We start from the raw sequence: 21,695 nt of genomic DNA on the forward strand, positions 1-21,695 counted from the left end.
CAAACTCGATCTTCAGAAAGAAAGACGAGCATTTGACCACTTATAAGAGCGACGGATATGCAACGCAAGTTGACTATTTCTTAGTGCGCAAGGGAGATCAGGCCTCATGCTTAGATTGTAAGGTGGTGTTGGGTACAGAGATGCTCACCCAACACAGGCTATTAGTACTGGTTTTCAGGATGAGGAAGAATATCGCAGAAAGAAGTTCAAGTCCAAGGAAAAGATCATGTGGGGGAGACTTAAAGGGGATATTGCCACAACCCTGTCAAATAAGATAAGTTTACTGGGCTTTTCAAGTCAGTCAGAAAATGTGAATGAAATGTGGGTAAACATGACAAAAACCATTAGTAAAGTGGCAAAAGAGACGTTGGGGATGTCGTCGGGTAAACCAAAAGTGTTCAAAGAGTCATGATAGTGGAATGATGAGGTGGAAAAGAAGATAAAAATAAGAGATTTAAGGACCTTATGGCATGCACGGAAGAGGAGGATAGGATTGAAAAGAGAATGAACTATAAAGAAGTAAAGCGGGCGGCAAAGAAAGCGGTAACGGAGACAAAAAACCGTGGTTATGAGAACTTGTATCGGAAGCTTGATACCAAAAAGGGGGAGAAACAGATTTTTAAGTTGGCGAGGACTAGGGCCAAGCACTGGCAAGACTTAGAGGCAGTGAAATACATCAAGGATGAGGGGGACGAGTTCTCCTTAGACAAGAGGAGATCAAAACCAGATGGCTCAACTACTTCTCCTTGCTACGCAATGAGTCTAGGGGGCCAAAGGAGGTGGATAATCAAATTTGTGACGTCCAAAGACTAATGGAATATGGGTCAACGAGTGATATTACCACAGGAGAAGTAGGAGAAGCTCTCAAAAAGATGGGTAGAACAAAGGCAGTCGGGCCAGATAACATCCCGATTGAGGTGTGGAGGGGTTTAGGAGAAGAGGACATTCGTTGGCTGACTAACCTCTTTAATATTATTTTGAGGACACATAAGATGCCAGAAGAATGGAGGAATAGCACACTAGTACCTCTGTTTAAGAATAAAGGCGATACGCAAGTATACGGCAACTATAGAGGTATCAAACTTCTAAGCCACATAATGAAATTGTGGGAAAGAGTGATAGAGGGGAGGATTAGACAGGAAACGGTGATTAGAAAGAACCAATTCGGTTTTATGCCAGGAAGCTCAACCATTGAGGCAAATCATGTTTTGAGGAGACTGATGGAGAAATACAGGAAACGAAAGAAAGATCTGCATATGGTGTTCATTGACTTGGAGAAAGCGTATGATAGCATACCACGACATGTCATCTGGGATAGCCTCAAGGCTAGAGGTATTTCTTCAGTGTACATTGAGGCTATACGAGATATGTATGATAGAGTTTCGACTAACATTCAAACACCGGTGGGGATAACGGAGCCTTTTCCGGTTAAAGTGGGACTGCATCAGGGATCGGCTCTAAGCCTTTTCATTTTTACTGTCATAATGGAAGAAATTTCTAAATCTATTTGGGAGACGGTACTGTGGTGTATGATATTTGCTGATGACATAGTACTAGTAGCAGAGACTAGAAAGGAGGTTAGCAATAAATTGGATGAGTGGAGGGAAGCTCTAGAAGATAAAGGATTGCGCATTAGCCGTACGAAGACCGAGTATTTTCGCTGGGACTTTAGCGGGTCATCACCGGTAGGTGAACCAGAGGTGTCCATAGATGAAACAATTGTTAAAAGTACAACCAAGTACAAGTATTTGGGATCGATCATTCAAAGGGATGTGAAGATTGACGAGGATGTAAATCATCGTATACATGAGGGTTGGCTCAAGTGGCGAGCAGTAAGGTTGTACACGGTCCGGTCTGGTCTGGTTTGACAGAAAAATCAGACCAGACCAGAAATTCTGGTCTGGAAATTTTTCAGACCAGACTAGACCAGTCAAGACACCAGACCGGACCAAACCAGACCGGACCAGACCAGACCGTTCTAGAACGGTCTGGTTTGGTCTGGTCTACGGTTTTTTTTTTGTATTTTTTTTAATTGAGAATCTAAGATAAACGACAATCTGTAAAGAAAATACATCACCAAATTCGAAACATTACAATTTTTCAATAGTTAAGTACATCACTAATTTTATAATATAGAACATAAAGTAATTCATAGTAGTCACTAGTCAGCACTCAGCAATAGCGACTTCATTCATGAATAAGCATCATTACATCAAGGAACGTCAATAACTGAAGGAGCCAAATTGATCTTCGATAACTCTATACAATAAAAACAAACATCAAAAAATATGATTTTATAAAATAAACATAATACTAATCATGATATGAAAGATCACATACCGTTCTCTAGTTGTGCTATATCCTCCAAGCACTCCTCAACTTTTGGAGAAGAAGCACGAAGCCAATCTTGACAAGGAATAAGAGCTTCTGCCATCTTTGGACTTAATGAACTTCGAAATCAATCTAGAACTCGACCTCCAGTGTTAAAGGCAATTTCCGATGCAATTGTGGATATAGGAATGGCTAGCACATCACGAGTTACAAGAGAAAGAATGGGAAACCTTGAACTATTGTTTTTCCACCATGTCAAAATATCAAAGCCATCTCCATCTTCTTCTGTAACCTCATCTAAATACTTGTCCACCTTTGTTTTAGTCAATTCTCCTTCCTCACGAGACTCTTTGAGTTTTTTAAACTTAGATCTCATAAGTCCTTTTTTTGGAAGACTAGGTTCTACATCTTTGCTAGAACTTGAAGCACCATCACTTTGGTTCGTTGTTGCGGATGTGGAATGAAAGCCTTTGTATTCATCATATAAATCATAAAGGGCATTCTTTACCCGATACAAACAACAGAAGCATCATTATCTTTTGTGTACATTTGTCTTATCCCAAATTTCACAGTTTCCCATTTATATCTAGGATCAAGTACAGCAGCAACATATAGCATAACATTTAGTTTTTTAGGATCCCCCCAATACTTATCACACTTCTCTTTCATTCTCTTTGCCATTTCCTTAAACTCATAATCAAGACTTTCACACCAATCTTTTAGCAAACAATCAACATCAGTTATATCATCAAAACAACCATTACAAGTAACATATTGTGAACCAGACACACGCAAAGTTAAATTATAAAACACTTCTAATAATTGAACTAAGTTCTTCACTTGGTCCCAATCATTAGTAGTAGGCTTTCCTAAACCATTCCCATAACCATGGGCATCTAGAAGATGCTCATGAAAATTTGGATCTTCCCCATCATACCTCTCAAATGCCAATATAAACTTCAAAGCAATGCTTAACATCAAATAAGTTGAGTTCCACCGTGTGACCACATCAAGAGACAACATGTTTTTTGATGGAATCTTCTCATCCGAAACACACTTATAAAACTTTTCAATTCTAGACGGAGAAGATAAAATAAATTTAACAGCACCTCGAACTCGACAAACAGCATCAGTAACTAATTTAAGACCATCATTAACCACTAAGTTCATGATATGAGCAATACATCTTACATGCAAATATTCTCCATTCAACACACTAGTTCCCCACGTTTTGACTCTTGTTTTTAAATAAGCAATTGCAGTGTCATTAGAAATAGCATTGTCAACAGTAATGGTCATCACATTTTCAAGACCCCAAGCAAGCAAACATTTCTCAATTGCCTTTCCAATGGCCTGACCTTTATGACTTGATATTGGACAAAAGTTTAAGATTCTTTTATTTAACTTCTAATCATTATCAATAAAATGAGCAGTTAAACACATATAATTAATTTTTTGAATTGAAGTCCATGTGTCAGTAGTAAGACATACTCTCCTACAATTAGTTTTAAAAAAAGATTTTAGTTTCAACCTTTCATCCAAAAACATCTCGTAACAATCACTAGCAACAATCAGTCTAGAAGGAACCACAAACTTATTTAACATCTGTGAGCAAAAGTACCTAAACCCCTAGGCTTCAACAAATCTAAAGGGAAGTTCATCAACAATTATCATGAACGCTAAGCCTTTCCTACAAGTCTCATAGTTAAACATCCAACTCTTATGTGAGCTTCTTGTTCCCCTTGTTCATTAACACTTGATTGAAAACTCAATTGTGTTTGAATAGCATTTGATTTGTTATTGAGTGAAAATCTAGGACACTTACTTCAATGTGCTCTATAAGTACTAGTCCCATTTACACTAGGATTGCACTTATATTCACGACCGCAATAGTTGCACTTACATTTCTTTTCCATATTTTTGTTTGTAAATTTGGTGAAGTGATCCCATATGTCGGATCTTGGTTTCACAAGCTTCCTCCTTTACTTGCTCATAGCTTCGTTCTTTTTGATTTCATTACCATCCTGATCATCCACTTCATTTTTATCGCAAACTATAAAAGGTTCATCCATTGACATCTACAATTGAACTACCAATACTTACAAGTTACAACTTGTCATTACAAAGAATATTTCACATATATTCCAGATATTCTGTTTTCAATCAATATCAACAATCTATTTAGTCTACAATATCAACAACATATCAACATATCAAAGACTTTTGATGAAGATATTAACATTAACATTTAACATATCAAACAAAAACTAATAAAAAAAACTGAAGGAGGACATTCAACATATTAACATTTTCTTGCATTTTCTTAGGATTAGCATAACCACCAGAAGCAATCCATTCGTCCATAACCACCAGAAGCAATCCATTCATCTTCGAATTTAAACAAAAACTGATAAAAAAACCCTAAAAAATCAAAAAATCAACTAATATACTTACATTACGAGATTCTACACTTGATTCGGTGGTGAAGTGTTGAAGGAGGAGCGTCGAAGCCTCGAAGAAGCACAGAAGCACAGCACAGCTGGTGTGGAAGTGTAGACCTGGAGAGTGGTATCTGTCGTTTGGTACAGTGAAGGAGAAATCAGAGTCTTCAGAGATTAATCGAGGGAGAAGGAGAAGGAAGGAATCGAGGGAGAAGGAGAAGGGATCGAGGGAGAAGGAGAAGGGATCGAGGGAGAACGAGAAGGAACGAGGGAGAAGGAGAAGAGATCGAGGGAGAGCTTCGGAATCAGAGATTAAAAAAACCCAATCATAATGTTATAATAGTAACATTTAAAATTTTAAATAAAATGGAAATTACGGGTTCCGGTGTACGGTTTACGGTATTCACCAGACCGGAATTTATTACGGTTTTACGGTCCGGTCTGGTCTAAAAATTTTAAAATCGAGACCGGACCGAAAACCTTTTTTTAATAAAAAAAAACCGGACCAGACCAAATATTTAAATTACGGTTTGATCCGGTTTGGTTTACGGTTTAGACCAAACTATGTTCAGCCCTAGCGAGCAGCCAACGCAGTGCTATGTGATGTGATCAGACCTGCTCTGCTATATGGGACCGAATGTTTGCCTGTAAAGAAGATTGTCGAACATAAGATGGAAGTTACAGAGATGCGTATGCTGAGATGGATGTGTGGGAACACATTGATGACTCGAATTAGGAACCAAGAGTTTAGAGACAAACTAAGGGTAGCCCCTATATGTGGAAAAATGCGCGAAAATAGATTGAGGTGGTTTGGACATGTGCAGAGAAATACTTTCGACGCCCCTATGAGGAGGGTAGAAAACATTATAGTAGAGGATAATATGAGTCGAGGAAGACCCAGGAGAACTTGGGATGAGCAAATAAAAGTTGACTTGCATGACTTAAACCTCTCTGCGGACCTGACTAGGGATAAGAGTATTTGGAGACGCCATATCCACGTCTTAGATTACTGATGTTCTCTTAGTGTACCTTTTAGTGTCCTTAACCTCTTGCTTTTCTCGTTTCCTTTCTTTTAGTTCTTTGTTTTCATTTTGTAGTAGGTTCTCCTTTTTTTTTATTATTTTATTTTTTTATTTTTTTATTGGCCTTTAAGTTACCTTTCTCGTGTATCTATGTCTCTTTATCTTCCTTGAGTTGGGGGACTCCTTTGGCTGCGCTCTCCTTTATAGGTATGAGTTGCCGCCGTCTTTCCCTCTCCAGCCCCTGTCCTTAATTTTGTTTGAGCGAGAGACACTGGGTAGGAGAATGATGATGATGTATGCAAAACTTACAACCAAATATTTCAATTTCTAACTCTCTGGCCTCTGGGCTCCTTTCATTCCAGAACAGAAATATCAAACTGCAAAACAATCTTATACTCAAACCCCAAAAAGATTGACTCACTGACATAATATACAACACAAAATATAACAAAACAAAATTATATAGACTATTACATAACATAAGCCCACATGATCAACCAAATGATATCAATTAGAATAGATCGAATCCAGTAAAGTTTAAAATAATCAAAAGAAATGAAAAAGATTTGAGCCAAAATTCAAATTTGCGAGCAAAAGGGATAAAGTCACAGTTAGTAGTAGAATTATCGTATCAAATTGAAATCAATCAAACAATTAAACATAATCGAAATCCACAGAACGCTTGATTCAACCAAATGCAGAATTTATAAAATCATAAAACTCAAATCTAGGGTTTTACTTTCGACGAACATCCTCCTTTCATTCAGTAGAAACACTATGGATGCTTTCATAAAAGAATTCGATATTCACCACAATTGTCTCTAAGTTTTGCGATATTATATAGAAGGAAAAAGAAAGACAAATATTTGGTTCTTGATTTTTTTGAAATTAAACCCATAATTATTATTTTGTCTTTTAAAATTGTTTTTCTATAAAAATTAATTGAAAAAAATCCCCTGTTGTTTTTTTGAGGAAGAAAAAAAAAGATATTAAGAATATTGTAAGTAGGCATTAAGGATTATAGGTAGGCATTAAGCATTTATAGTTTAAGAAATTGATGAACACAATGACGTTGAACATGATGATGAGAATACAATATGTATTAAGTGTATTGTAAATTGACATTAAGTATGATGTAAGTAAGTATTATGTGCATTGTAAGTTGGCATTAAGTATAATATAAGTTGACATTAAGTTTGATGTAAGTAGACAATAAGTCTAATGTAAATTGACATTAAGTCTAATGTAAATTGACATTAAATATGATGTAAGTAGGTATTAAGTCTGATGTAAGTTGGCATTAAATTTAATGTAAGTAGGCAATAAGTGCGCTGTAAGTTGGTATTAGATATGAAAGCCAACTTATATCATATCTAATACCAACTTACAGCGCACTTATTGCCTACTTACATTAAATTTAATGCCAACTTACATCAGATTTAATACCTACTTACATCATATTTAATGTCAATTTACATTAGACTTAATGTCAATTTACATTAGACTTATTGTCTACTTACATCAAACTTAATGTCAACTTATATCATACTTAATGCCAACTTACAACGCACATAATACTTACTTACATCATACGTAATGTCAATTTACAATACACTTAATACATATTGTATTCTCATCATCATGTTCAACGTCATTGTGTTCATTAATTTCTTAAACTATAAATGCTTAATGCCTACCTATAATCCTTAATGCCTACTTACAATATTCTTAATTTCTTTTTTTTTTCTTCCTCAAAAAAACAACAGGGGATTTTTTTCAATTAATTTTTATAGAAAAACAATTTTAAAAGACAAAATAATAATTGTGGGTTTAATTTCAAAAAAATCAAGAACCAAATATTTGTCTTTCTTTTTCCTTCTATATAATATCGCAAAACTTAGAGACGATTGTGGTGAATATCGAATTCTTTTATGAAAGCATCCGTAGTGTTTCTACTGAATGAAAGGAGATGTTAATGATGTTCATTGATATTATGAAACCCTCTTTTTTAAGATTACTGTCATGGTTATCAAAATCGTCATCTGAATCGTAGGATCGTACAATCCTACGATCTAAATTGGTGCCAACAACTAGAATCGTGTGTAGGATCGAGATCAGATAGGATCATAGACAGGATTGGTGGAATCGGTTGGAATCGAGCAGAATCGCGATCCTATACACGAATATTGGTCCTGACCTTCTAAAATCTCCAAAAACCTTAATTAAACCTTATCAGCCCGACACCTTCATTTTCCCCCAAACCCGCAGCTTCACTGAAATCCCTAAACGGCTAAACCCACACCTCCATCTTCATTCTTCTCTCCACAGCTTCCCTTCACCATCTTCATTCTGCTCTTGTCGAATCTTTACCACAGCAGCCTCCGCCCTACATCTCTGGTTCTTCACCGCAATCTATGTGAGTATTTTGATGTTCTATTGTCGAATTTATTTGCTAATGACTATTGTCGAATTTGGTTCTGATTTTCATGATCAAATGTGGAAGAGTATTGACATCTGCAATTGTGAATTTGTCATCTGATTTTTATTTTCATGCTCAAATGCTAGAAATGCTGAAAATGTCGAAGAGTATTGACAATGTTTATGATAATCTGTTACAATGTTTATGATGATTTATTTGCTAATGACTATAGTGTTGATAATCTGTTACCATGTTTATGATGATTTGTATGATGATTTTGATTTTTATTTGAAATCTTAATTTTGTATGATGATTGTTCAATTATATGATGTGTTGAATTGAAATCTTGTATGATGATTATGTTGATTATTTGTCAATTATAAATAAATGAGTGTTTTTATCAACATAGCAGAATGTCTGCTTCTAATAAGAAGAGGAAAAATGCTCTGGGTAGTAGAACTGATCCAGGTTGGAAACAATGTATTGAAGTTGATAAAATGGCTAAGAAAGTTAAATGTAAATATTGTGGTGGTTTACGTTCTGGTGGAATTTTTAGGCATAAGCATCATCTTGCTTGCATTGGTATTAATGTTGAAGGTTGTTTGCAATTTCCTAACGATGTTAACTCTAAGTTTAGAGCATTGTTAGAAGCAACTTCAGAAGCATCTAGTGCAAAAAGAAAAAAACTAAATAACATTGGTGAGGAAGAATGTGAAAGTGGGGGTAATCAAAGGTTGAGAGGAGGTATGGATGCTTTTGTTAATAGAAGTAAGCATGGTTTCCAAACAACACTTGATCAAACATTTAAAAAAGAAGAAAGAGAACAAGTTTGTTAACAAATTGCTGGCTTTTTTTACACTAGTGCTATACCTTTTAATGTGGTTTTTAATATCCTTTTATGTGTTTTTAGTGCTTTTTTATATTGAAAATGATCAAACAATAAACATGGTCATAATACAACTTGTCATTTCTGCAAATTTGTAGAATCGACCGATCCAACGATCCGATCCTACCTGATGATTTTGATCCTGCGTAGAATCCCAATCCTGACAACCTTGATTACTGCAATAATTACAAGGGTGGTTTTCAAGAAGAGATGTTAAGGATGTTCATTGGAATATGGAAGGTTCAACTTTAAAACCCGCATCCTGCTATTGATGTTGGGATTTTAATTTTTTTTTTAAATAAGCTGGCAGCATACATTAGTTGGGTTTGAAGATCTTTTCTTAAAAGGACGATCTTTCAAGAAACTAGTTGTTAGTACCAATGGGTAGAATATGAGGGAGTATGATTATGGTGTAGGATATTGTATTGTAGGATATGATATATGATATCATACAATTAGAAAGCCTTTTCTCCCTTTTCTTTCTCATTAGCATTACATACAGCACCGGAAAACAGCATAGTATTAATGGCGGCACAACTCATTTCAAAATCAATTTATTTTCAACGATTTTTTCCTTCCATTTCTCGTCTTCTGTCCTCTTTTTCCCCCAATTCATCTACAGTTTCCTCAAAAAAACCTTCCATTCCTTCTTTGCAACCAACTCACGACGCAGATTTGATCGCCAACATTTTAATCGAACATCACAACCCTTTTCACTCTATGGAGTCTTCTCTTCAACTCCATGGTATATCTTTTTCTTCTTTTCTTATTCATCAAACCCTAATTCGTCTATCTCACCTCTCTAAAATCGCGCTTTCTTTCTTCTCATATTCAATGTCATGTCATTCTTCCTCGATTGATGTTGAATGTTTTAATCTTATGATTGATATTCTTGGAAAAGTTCGTCAATTTGATGTTATTTGGCAGCTTATTCTCAAAATGCAAACCCTAAATTTAAAACCCCAAAACGCAACGTTTTTGATTTTTATTCGTCGTTTGATTGCTGCTAGTTTTACCCGACAAGCTATTCGGGTTTTTGATGATATGCCTTGTTTTATTGAAACAAAGGCTACTAGAGATGATTTTGTTTATGTGATTGATACATTGTGTAAGTATGGGCATGTTAGAGTTGCAATGGAGTTTTTTAATAAAAGGAAATCTGAGTTTGAATTATGTGTGAAAGTTTTTGCTGTTTTGATTGATGGGTGGTGTAAAATTCGGAGGGTTGATATGGGGGAAAAATTGTTGAGGGAGATGATTGATAAAGGAATTGAACCTAATGTAGTTTGTTATAATATTTTGCTTAACGGTATTTGTAGGAAATCGAGTTTACACCCGGATGAGAGGTTTGACAGGACAATTCGTGCTGCAGATAAGGTGCTCGATGAAATGCGTGAGAGAGGGATTGAACCTGATGTTACTAGCTACTCTATTGTACTTCATGTGTGTAGTCGTGCACATAAGCCAGATTTGACTTTAGATAGATTGGAGATCATAAAAGCGAAAGGGGTTTCTCCGAGTGTGGCTACCTATACGTCGGTCGTTAAGTGTCTTAGTTCATGTGGAAGGATGGAAGAAGCTGAGAAGTTATTAAATGAGATGGTTGATAATGGAGTTACACCAAGTGCTGTAACATATAATTGTTTCTTTAAGGAGTTTAGAGGAAGAAAGGACGCAGAAAAAGCTTTAGATTTGTATAGGAGGATGAAAAAGGAAGGTGTGTGTGTTCCTAGCTTGCACACATATAATATTTTGGTGCAAATGTTTGTGAAATTGGATAAGATGGAGATTGTTGAGGAGATATGGAATGATATGAAAGAAGCTGGGGCCGGACCTGATTTGGACTCATATACCGTGTTAATTCATGGGTTGATTGAGAAAGAGAAGTGGAGGGAGGCTTGTAAGTATTTTGTGCAAATGATTGAGAAAGGGTTTCTTCCACAAAAGGTCACGTTTGCGATGCTTTATCGAGGATTAATACAAGCTGATAAGCTTAGAACATGGAGGAGATTGAAGAAAAAACTTGAGGAGGAGTCTATATCATTTGGGTCTGAGTTTGAAGATTACCACTTTCATCCATACAAGAGATGAATCACTCATCATATAATGTGTGCATTAATGACCATTGTTTGGATGGGAAACTGAGCACTGGAAGACTTCTGAATTACAGTTTCACCATTGATGTTTCAAATGCAGTTGGCAATTATGAGTTGGTTTTGTCTATCCTACAAATTGACGTTGATGGGAAAAAATTCAGTAAAAGGTGGGGTCGACAGCAGGGTTCGAACCTTCACGGGCAAAGCCCAATAGATTTCAAGTCTGTCTGCTTAATCACTCGGAGATATCAACATCTGTTTGATCAAAAGAGCATTATAGGACGTGGTAGTCTAAGTAAATAACGGCTATTTGTAATATTGACAAATCACTCTTACTATAGTAATTTACAAATCACGATGATTGATTAGAAATTTCTATTTTAGTACGGGCTTTTTAATTCAAGTGCAGCCATTTATTTTTAGTTAGTAATCTGAATGTTATGCCACATGGAATAATGTCTAGACTTTAAACTGAGTTTAGGGCTATGGTATAATTCATTTTCAAAAATAATGAGATGTTCCCATGGTCAAAAATTTGCGTCAAGTACCTTTTCGGAGTTGGTGATCACAATGTGTTACTAATCATATAATTTGTGCATTAATAAACAGTTTGTGGACTGGAACTTGAGCCTTGAAATGCTTCTGATTAAGAGTAAAAAATCTAATTCTGGGCGACACGTTATTTATTATTTGTATCGTTTTTAGACAAACGATACAAAGAAGTCTTATTTGTATTCGTCTGTTTTACAAACGATACAAAAAAGACTTATTTTGATCGTTTGTTTAGTCAAACCATACACATGAGCCTTATTTGTATCATTTGTTTTACAAACGATTCAAATAATACATAGTTTGTATCTTTTGTTAAATTAAAAGAAACAAATTGTGTTTATTTGTATATTTTGTTAGAATATAAGATGCAAATAGTTGTATTTGTATCTTCTATTTCAACAAAAGATACAAATAGGGGATTACAAATTAGACTTTTTTTACTAGTATAACTAGAGTTGTTCAAAAGTGATCCGACTCGAAAATTCGAACCGAAACCGAAAGTAAACCGACCCGAAAATGTGTTCCTTTTTTTGGTTTATCGAACAGAAATTATACCCGAACCGGTTGATAACCGAAACTGGGAAAGTTGAATCCAAGCTGTAATCGATTTTTGTAACCGACACATAACCGTTAACAGAGATTACCCAAACCTAATAATGACCGACCCGAGTGATATCCGACCCGAATCATGCTCGAAATCGAATTCTATCAGCCTAAAACCGACATAACCCGAACGAATTTTAGATTGAACTGCTGTAAACTTGAACTAATTGTTAACATAGAAGTATGATAGACTCATATTCAATCATCTTATTTGTTAATCTAATAAAGTGTTAGATATTTTAATAAATTAAATTTTATAAATACATGGTTTCCTATATTTAGAGTTAATAATCAATGGCCGATGTTTATTTAACTACTTTTAATCGAATTAGATGAATATTGATAGAATTTTATAATTTTAATTTCCGGTACAACAAGTAAAAGTAACAAAGTAATAATAATTACTAATTGATTTGCATTTTAACTATTTTGCTTTAAATAAAGGGAATCTTGTCATCAATTAAAAGTTGACTAACAGCTTAATTTGATATCAATTCGATCGATAGTAATTAGTAATATGTAGCTGAATTTTGCATTAAAAAACATACTCGAATACGATCTGTACCCGACAAAACCGAACCAATTAGTAATCGATGACAACCCGAGACCGATTGACATTCGATACGAACTTCAACCGACACCGATCTGATGCTAACCCGATAGCTTGAATAACTGATCTCCAACTGAACCGTGACTAGCCGACTAGACCCGAGTGTAACCCGTTGTAACACACAGCCGAAAAATAACCGATCCGAAATGCAACCGAATCGAATGACACCCGTCCGAAACCGACCCGATCACCCGAATGAACACCTCTAAGTATAACCACCAAATTTATACCCATACCTGCCACAACCGGAGGGATGTGGTATAAAACCCGTAAAATTTAAGCTATCCATAGATATGATAAGATGTTTTCTAATCTTGACTCAAACCCTCCATATTTACTCTTGGGAGCCTAGAATCTCCACGCCTGAATTTGGCTTGACTCACCAAGTTTCTTGTGTACAACTTGTCCTTGTTTCACTCACAAGAATTAAAATACAAGATAGGATGGACAAACAAGTCAATCCCCTTGAAAGACAACACTTTTTTGAAACACCTCTTGGTATTGTTTTATTTTCGTTCAAATCTCTCTTTTTTTTTTTTCTTACAATTTAGGGAAGGCTTGTATGTATATGCCCCTAGGTGTGTGAGTTGGATAGGCCTTTATCACCTTCCCCAACCTTAATAACAACCTTAACATAATTATATTCTTTTATAATAGCTATTATAGTTCGCACATTTAAAGTTGTTTCATTACATAACTTCTTCCTTATCTAATTACATGTTTTGAAGCCTAATATTTAGTAAGCAATATGGCCCTTTCTCATGTGGAACATGCATAATAGTTTTCTTGCTTGTGTAATACATGCATGATCTTGTTTAATTCATTGGCTACCTCCAACTCTTGTGCTTCCAAGATCTTGGACAAATCATTCTTCAAGGTACATGGCATCTCTTGCTTGCTTGTGTTGACCATCATATCTACAAAACTTGGTTTGATTCCTTCTTTTTTCGAAAGAATACTAGTAAAAAAATCATTATTTGTATCTTAGTTTTAAGGTTATATTTGTATCTTATGTTTGACGTTACTAATAAGAGAGTTACAAATAACACATCATGTGTACCGTTTGAAAACCAAAGATACAAATAAGAGTTATTTGTATCTTTGGTTTAAAACTAAAAACACAAATTACAGATTATTTGTGTCGCTTGTTTGAAACAAACGATACAAATAACCTATTATTTGTATCTTTGGTTTGAAACAAAAGGTACAAATAACTGTTATTTGTTTCGGTTGTTTGATACAAACGATACAAATACTATTTTTTCAATAATTTATACAAATAATATATTTGCTATTATTGTTTAATGCTATATATTAAATAAAAATAATAAATAAAATAAATAATTAGAAATTTAGAATAAACAAAAAACTATATTTTTATTAAATATTATAAATTAACAAAAGTATATCTCTTATAATGCTATACAACTCTTGGCAAAAGAGAACAAGAAAATTCTATATAACTATTCTGTTGTAAATCATACAATTTGATGATCCAGCTGCCAAGTAATGAATCTGCTGCCTGCTGGTGATGATCCGTTGCTGGCTTTTTGTTGGTGTTCATTGTGTAGATGCAAAACCATATAACATGTTACGTAGCTTTAAGCTCAAAGACACAGAGGCGACATAAGCACATGACAACTGCGTCAATATATAAACTCTCCCATATTATTTTACAAATATTTACCAATAATATATGCATCATACTTATTATACTAATCATATATAAAACAAAATGAATGCTCTCCCCCAACAGCAGCTTATCAGCAGCAAAATAATAGATACAATACATTGGATAAACAAGCAGAAGGTCTACACTTAATAGAGACAGTAGCATAAAAAAAAACATTGCCATGATCTATGAAGGTAACTTGGTACCAGGAGATTCAACAACGTAGACTATCAATCCCAACAACAAAAATACAGTGCATCACAAGAAGTTACACATTCACATCAAACACAAGAAAGCACACCTATGCTAGCAGCAAATGATGCCTTATCTCAATGACAACATATTTAATTAAGATGCAACAAAGTAACTAAATTAAGCACGTGGACATCCAAGGGATAAAAATTCAAGTGAATAAAACCAATAACACAATTTAACTCACTTGTATTATGCATTTATAAAAGCAAAGGGTTTTTTGCGAGTTGAATGGTTCCTAGCTCTCAAGTTTTGCTACGGGTGGTCCCCGTGCTACAACTGATGGCCTGTTTTTGCTATAGTCGGGGAGTTGCAGGTGGTCAGTCTCAAGTATATGCTAATCAATTCCAAACTATCAAGTATGCTACAACTTTACGTTTGCCAGTTTGCCACTACTCACTGGTTGTTGATATACCAATCAACCAGTGATAAACCTGATTGTATGTTCGTCAGTGCCCCACTGCTCACTGGTTGTTGATATACCAATGCTTGTGACGGAAATTTCCCTGCCATTATGCTGTTATTTTGAGCTGATCAAATCCAATAAACTTCATAATAAGTTCCTCATCGACTGATATAAGCAGCAGCTAAATCCCTATACTACAACAGGATGCCTATTCTCCAAATAAATAAATAAGATAAATCCCTATACTACAAGAGATGACTCTAATCAAGTATGATGATCAAATCCAATAAACTCCATAATTTATTCCAAAAATGTACCAAAACTCTAATCATAAATATAGTTTTCGATAATCTTTAATTTATTTCCAGAAATGTGCAAATCAAAAGTACAATCATGTGATGGAACTAAATTTTGAAAGGCCTCCCTTTTGTTTGACTTGTTGTATATCTATTATCTTAATGGTTGTTGCATTATATCATTAGTTTTGATAACCTTGCCAAGTCATATAATAGTTGTTGCATCATATGGAAAATCAAAGTTAAACAACTGCAAAGGAAAAATTGATAGAAGACAACGAGGTGCAAGTCCCACAACATGCCATTTTTTCTTTTCATACTTTATTAAACTTTGTTTAGAACTTTCTTAAAATGCAAATAACATTTTAGGATAGTTTAGTCAAAAGAAAAGCTAGTACTAATGCTATTGTAAGGAGTTAGTAATTAACTAACTATCAATCAAGCACACATATTTAGTTCAAGTCAAAGCAGTGCAGAGACTTACGAGAAAGACACATCCAATTCATTCAAAGAAACATCAGCTTAACCCAACACATGTCCAATAGCCAAGCATGAGTCAGCAACTTATAAGGCAACTGGAAGTTATTTATGCTGAATAAATGTGGATCCAAGAAGCTTAAAACAAACATGAGAAGCAAGGTATAGTAGTGAAGGAACGTGTATAAACGAACAGTAGAATAGGTGCTAAACTTAGGAGAAACAGTTGGGTGTGCTGAACATTACCTATGGTTAAATTAACAAAGATCAACAAAGAAAGCAACAAGTTTAAGCAAGGAAAAACGTGTGTGCTGCTTGGGTTGAAGGTGGCTACTGTCTACGTTAAGTTAACATTAGAAGCAAGGAAGAATTTGTTCTACTTGTATTGAATTACTGATCGTAGGGAAGTGTGTTGAAGCGGTTGAGATGTGTCGAACATGGGGGAAACGTGTGCTGAACATAAGGAGAACCGTACGAAACAAGATTGACAGCAACCAACTGTATTTGCTTACCTCCATAAAATATGTTTAGTATCACACAAATGGAACAATGACTACGAAAATGCTCATGATATACCCCAATAAAACTATGTTTAGTACATCTCCTGCTTGAATCAGGTGTGGAATACAGAAATGAGCCCAGTTCATCCACTTGAACACCAAAATATAAAAAGAGGCACTTGAGCTTCCTTTGCTTTACAATAAGCAAAGTTTATGCATCTATCGAAACTTATCAGCAACACACAAATCAACGTATTTCATCAACAAAAAAATTACAACAAGATCAATATAAAAAAAACTGCATCAAGAACCCAATAATTTCTCAATCACTCTACCAGTAAAACATGCTACACAAAAAATTATTCCAATAAACAATCAAAACACGAATTCTCAAACAATTTGATGCTAATTTAATTGAACTATGTTGTTTGGAAAATCATCTGAAACAGAACCTAGAAAATCTTTATATCTATACACACAAGGCCAAATGTATTAGATGAATCAGACCCATTTTAAACACAGAAAAGAAATTTCTGAATAACCTAAAAACTATTCCTTTTACTAGTTCAAAACTATACTTTTTAGCCCTCAAAACTTAAAAACACTCGGAAACCATAATTTCTTCTTGAAGATCTTACCAAAATAAAAAAATCCACAAAATTAATGAACTTAAATAAGAAATTGAAACGTTTGTTCCTCTTAGAAGAACCAAAGGAATACCAAAAAGAAGGGAAAATAAACTTACCATATGAATTCAATCTTCTAGCCCTTAAATTTCTAAACTCTTCACATAACAACAGTTTTGTGAGTTAAGAAGATTGAATATTTTTTCACTCCTTGAAAAAGTAGTAAATTCTCCAAAGCCTTAAACGAATTAAGCAAAAATTGCTCAAAATTCATCATCAATAACGTAGTTTCCCATTGAATAACAAAAAAAAGAATCCACAAATTTGAGTAAAAGAATAGAGAATGGACTTGAAATGATTTATGAACAGTTGGAAGCAGTAGTTATGGAAGCAAAAACTGGAAGCAGCAGTAGATCCAACATCATATGCGCCTATTTTCAGTCGAAATTAGGTTTTTCGAAGAATAGAGGGTTTTTTTCATGAAGCAGTAGTAATGTCACGACTCTAATATCAAAGTGGGATCAAAAACAAGGAGGTAACTTATTTGTATTTTTTTTTTAGGATAAAGGATACAAAATAAGACTTATTCATATTGCAAGTTTAAACAAACAATACAAATTAGTATTTTTTGTATCGTTTGTTTTACAAATAATACATTAGTTGTATCTTTTGTTTAATTAAAAGATACAAATATGGTTTATTTGTATCTTCTGTTAGAAATATTATTTGTATCTTTTATTTCAATAAAAGATACAAATAGGAGGTTACTAATGAGATTTTTTATACTTGTATCTTTTATATTTGTTCTTAATTCTGAGCTGCCATGGTATAAGACTAAGTCTCTAATGTTTAATGTTGGATGGATTCCATATTCCTAAGCTAGATATCCATGTAGAAAACTTTAAATTCCTAGATATTATCTTTAATAGTCCTTCTGCCCTGAGCATTAGTTTGTAGTGTCTCTTTCTCATAAACCTCTCTTTTCTTAACTACACCCAAATCAACTCTCCATTCTAAAGTGTCTTCTTTCCTTGAGTCCTTTATCAGCCATATATATATATATATATATATATATATATATATATGGGGTCAAGTTATGAACAAAACCAAGTTTAGTGTCATAACAATATTTGTCTCAACAATTTTGTCTCAACATAAGTAGTCACAACAATATTTGTCTCAACAATTTTCAATTTCGAAAGACCTTTAGTAAAAAATTTATTTTCAAAAAATAAAGTCTAGCCGGACCCCTTTAAGGGACTGTTACTACTCACCATCGATGATGCTTCAAAGAATCGGATTTGATTCACAGCTATCAACTAAAGTGGTTTCGCCGATAAATCGTCTCCTGAAGCATAACAGATATCACAAAAGAGCGTTCAGTACAACTAATCTAACATTTAAATTATTACATCTACTCCCATGTGTGTAGCTCATACCAAGAGTTTACTCTAGCATTTCTAATCTTTAAAGAAATGCGTATGTTCAAATTCAAACTCCAATATGTCATCAAATTATTATAACTGCAATCTAAACCAGTATACATACTTTAAAAGATTACATACCTCCATAGTTCTCTTTATATTTCCATTAATCACAATACATATATTTAAACCCAAAAATCAAAAATACTCAAAAGAATCTAAAAAAAACCATCCAATAATATCAAACTATCCAATTTAGTAAGAACAATAAATATTTTATCCCACAATTAAATACAAGAATCTCCTAATTCATTTAAGACCCTCAAATTATTCAAATTTTGACCATTACCGTTATTATCAATGAAATCCCATAATTTCCAACAATAATCCCAAAATCTCCATAATTTTCATAACTTCATACTAACCCAATATGTCATCTTCACAAGTGTACCTCAACATAAACCCCATTATCACAACATATCTTAACCCAATTTGAAACATTATAGATTCTTGAATTTAATAGAAACAAGTACATATGTATAACAATTCTTAAAAAGATAATGATTCTTGATGAGAACAAATTATTAGAATGATAAAATAACATGAAAAAAAAAAAGAAATATATAAATTAATATTAAAAGAATACAATAGGAATATCCATGAATCAAAAGAGTGCTACCTTTCAAGAACAAAGACCCACAAGAAAGACGGAGGATGCGGTTTCGAATCAAAGCGAGCAAGGAGGCCATTGCTACCAACAGCCCCTGGCGAATCAAGATTGCTTGCTGTTTTTGGACCCACATGAAATCAAATGTATGTGCGAATTTCCGAACACAAAATAGAGGAGGTGAGGGGTTGCTGTACGTTGATAAATCAATTGAAAAGGCTACATTATACCTCCTTGGATTCAAAGAACACGAAGAAGAAAGAAGATGGTAAAAATGGTGTTGTTGTACTCAACCAACAGAAATGGCGAGATTGAATTGACACGGAGAAGAAGAAGAGAATCTTGAGGAAGAATGTGGTGCCATTCTTGATTGAAGTTTTTCAGAACAATGGGAAGGGTGTGAGGCGTAAATGAATTGGGGTTTAGGGACCAAAAAAATGTAAATTTAAATCTGATTTTGATTTTTATTATTATTACAATCATTTTTTTTTAATTGAATCAAAAAGTCACTAAGGTCCAATTGTCTATTTCATATTTTTTTCTAATTTTGACCCAAATAATTTTCTATTTTTAATATTTATTTTACGTTTTTTTTCCAATTCTATAAATATTAATTTGTCAAGTGTTACATGCATAAATTGATTTTCCAACTCAATTATATTTTATTTTTTTATATTATTTTCAAACTGGACTATTTTATGGGATGAAGTTGAATTTACTTAAATTCCTAATTTTAGGAGTTTTTTTTTTTTCTTTTCTTGCATTCTTATTTATGCAGATCAATGATTGCTTGGGGATCAAAGAGTGAGATTCACCTAGAAATTTAATTTTTTTATTAGTTACAATTTCAATTTCAATTGTAAAAATTGTTTGGTTGTTAAATTTTATAAAATTATTTTATAGTTGTTTAACTTTACATTTATTTTTTTAGAAATATATATGACGGTAACGCTCTCATAAGTAGTTCTTGGTTTACGTTTTTCCTTTAAAATATGTTTTTAAATTGGACCAATTCACATCTAATATTTTTTTGCCAACACAATATTTTTCAGCCAACTTCCAAATAAAATCTTAGCACAAATCATTAGGATCAATAGAAAATATTCTTCCCTACCCTCCAATATATTCAATATTAACAATAATTGACTCCTTAAACTTCCCACCATACCAATATCTCATGCAAATATTCATATTCATCTTCGAAAAGGAAACTTCATAAATTAACCTAAATTAAACAATAAAATTTAAAACCACAATTAAACAACAACAAACAAAATGATTTTAACATAATCAAACATCAACTTAATTAAATGAAATCAAACAACACTTTGATTATATAATTCGAAATTAGAAGGGGAGTCAAGCTAAATTATTAAAGAAAAGAAATAAATTAAAATTAAAAAGTAGATATAATCGTACCTCTTTTGATGTATTCCACTGCATGCAATTCTCCATATCAATAGAATCTCAATGTTAAAGAAAGAAGGAAAAAAAAGAGGTGTAAAAGGTCAGAAAAATGTGAGTGAAAAATTATAGTGTAAATGAAAAGGTTTTAATATATTAGGTCAAAATGAGGTGTGGGGATTGTGATAAATAGAGCTAGGTCCCACTAATTTATGACTTGGATTCAATTCAACTAGTAAAAGTTCATTTTGAACTTTAAATTTAAAAAGGGTCTAAAATTGAAAATTTTAAATAATAGTCCATAGTTAAGAGTTTTAGAATTAAATCATAAATAATTGAGATTATTTAAAGTAATTTTTCCTTTAATTATTCAATCATCTTTGTATTGAATATAGAGATAAGAGAATTTAATTAGGCCTCATGCCATTAAACAAACTAGTACCGTTCCTACAAGCTAAGAGTCATTGTGTACATGGGATTGAGCTTGCTAGGTACTCATCTTTGAATCTTACTGACTTGGACATCGGAAAAAGTCTTCGAAAAATCCCTCTGGACCTTTATAACCCTTGTTATTTGTGCAGATACAGACATCAGTGTGGTTTTAATATAGCAAAAACAAGCCCCTAAACCAAATAATATCTCTTGAGAACAAACCTCAACACTAATAACAAATTTAGTGCAAACTAATCGCACATTGTTCTTATTCTTAAATCTAAAAAATGGTTTAAAATATCTTGTTATTTATTTTATTAGCCTTTTCTTTTTATATAGTTATTATTAGTTTGTTCTTATATTTATAAAATTGAAAAGGTAGATTATGATTCAAAATTTTTTACATAAAATTCTAAAGCATAAAATTTAGGAAAAGAATCGGATTTTGAGTGTGTCAGAATTCATTAAAGAGGTTTATGAATATTCATAAATTTTAGTTGACTATAATTTATTGAATAATTTTCAAATTACAGCTTTAAAATTTTTGAACTTTTGCGAATTACGGTCTCAATGTTTATT

The 21,695-nt window shown here is 33.4% G+C and overlaps 2 protein-coding genes and 1 long non-coding RNA gene across 3 annotated transcripts; 2 read left to right on the plus strand and 1 right to left on the minus strand.

Annotated features, from left to right (window-relative positions):
• The first annotated feature begins 992 nt into the window (after positions 1-992).
• On the plus strand, positions 993-1,868 carry LOC130824798 (uncharacterized). Its single transcript, XM_057689814.1, has 2 exons — positions 993-1,074; positions 1,552-1,868. Exons 1-2 carry the CDS (start codon positions 993-995, stop codon positions 1,866-1,868), a joined length of 399 nt encoding a protein of 132 aa, XP_057545797.1.
• Positions 1,869-7,977: 6,109 nt separating this feature from the next.
• On the plus strand, positions 7,978-11,884 carry LOC130825261 (pentatricopeptide repeat-containing protein At2g13420, mitochondrial-like). Its single transcript, XM_057690396.1, has 2 exons — positions 7,978-8,210; positions 9,198-11,884. The coding sequence occupies exon 2, from the start codon at positions 9,625-9,627 to the stop codon at positions 11,188-11,190; it is 1,566 nt and encodes a 521-aa protein (XP_057546379.1). The 5' UTR covers positions 7,978-8,210; positions 9,198-9,624; the 3' UTR covers positions 11,191-11,884.
• A 2,434-nt stretch (positions 11,885-14,318) lies between these two features.
• LOC130825262 (uncharacterized) lies at positions 14,319-19,867 on the minus strand. The gene is made up of 3 exons (XR_009046865.1): positions 19,293-19,867; positions 18,464-18,537; positions 14,319-14,601 (listed from the first exon to the last, which is right to left on the minus strand). It is a non-coding gene; the product is annotated as an uncharacterized LOC130825262 (long non-coding RNA).
• Positions 19,868-21,695: the final 1,828 nt, after the last annotated feature.

Source organism: Amaranthus tricolor, chromosome 10, assembly GCF_026212465.1.
Source record: "Amaranthus tricolor cultivar Red isolate AtriRed21 chromosome 10, ASM2621246v1, whole genome shotgun sequence".
NCBI classification, from domain to species: domain Eukaryota; kingdom Viridiplantae; phylum Streptophyta; class Magnoliopsida; order Caryophyllales; family Amaranthaceae; genus Amaranthus; species Amaranthus tricolor.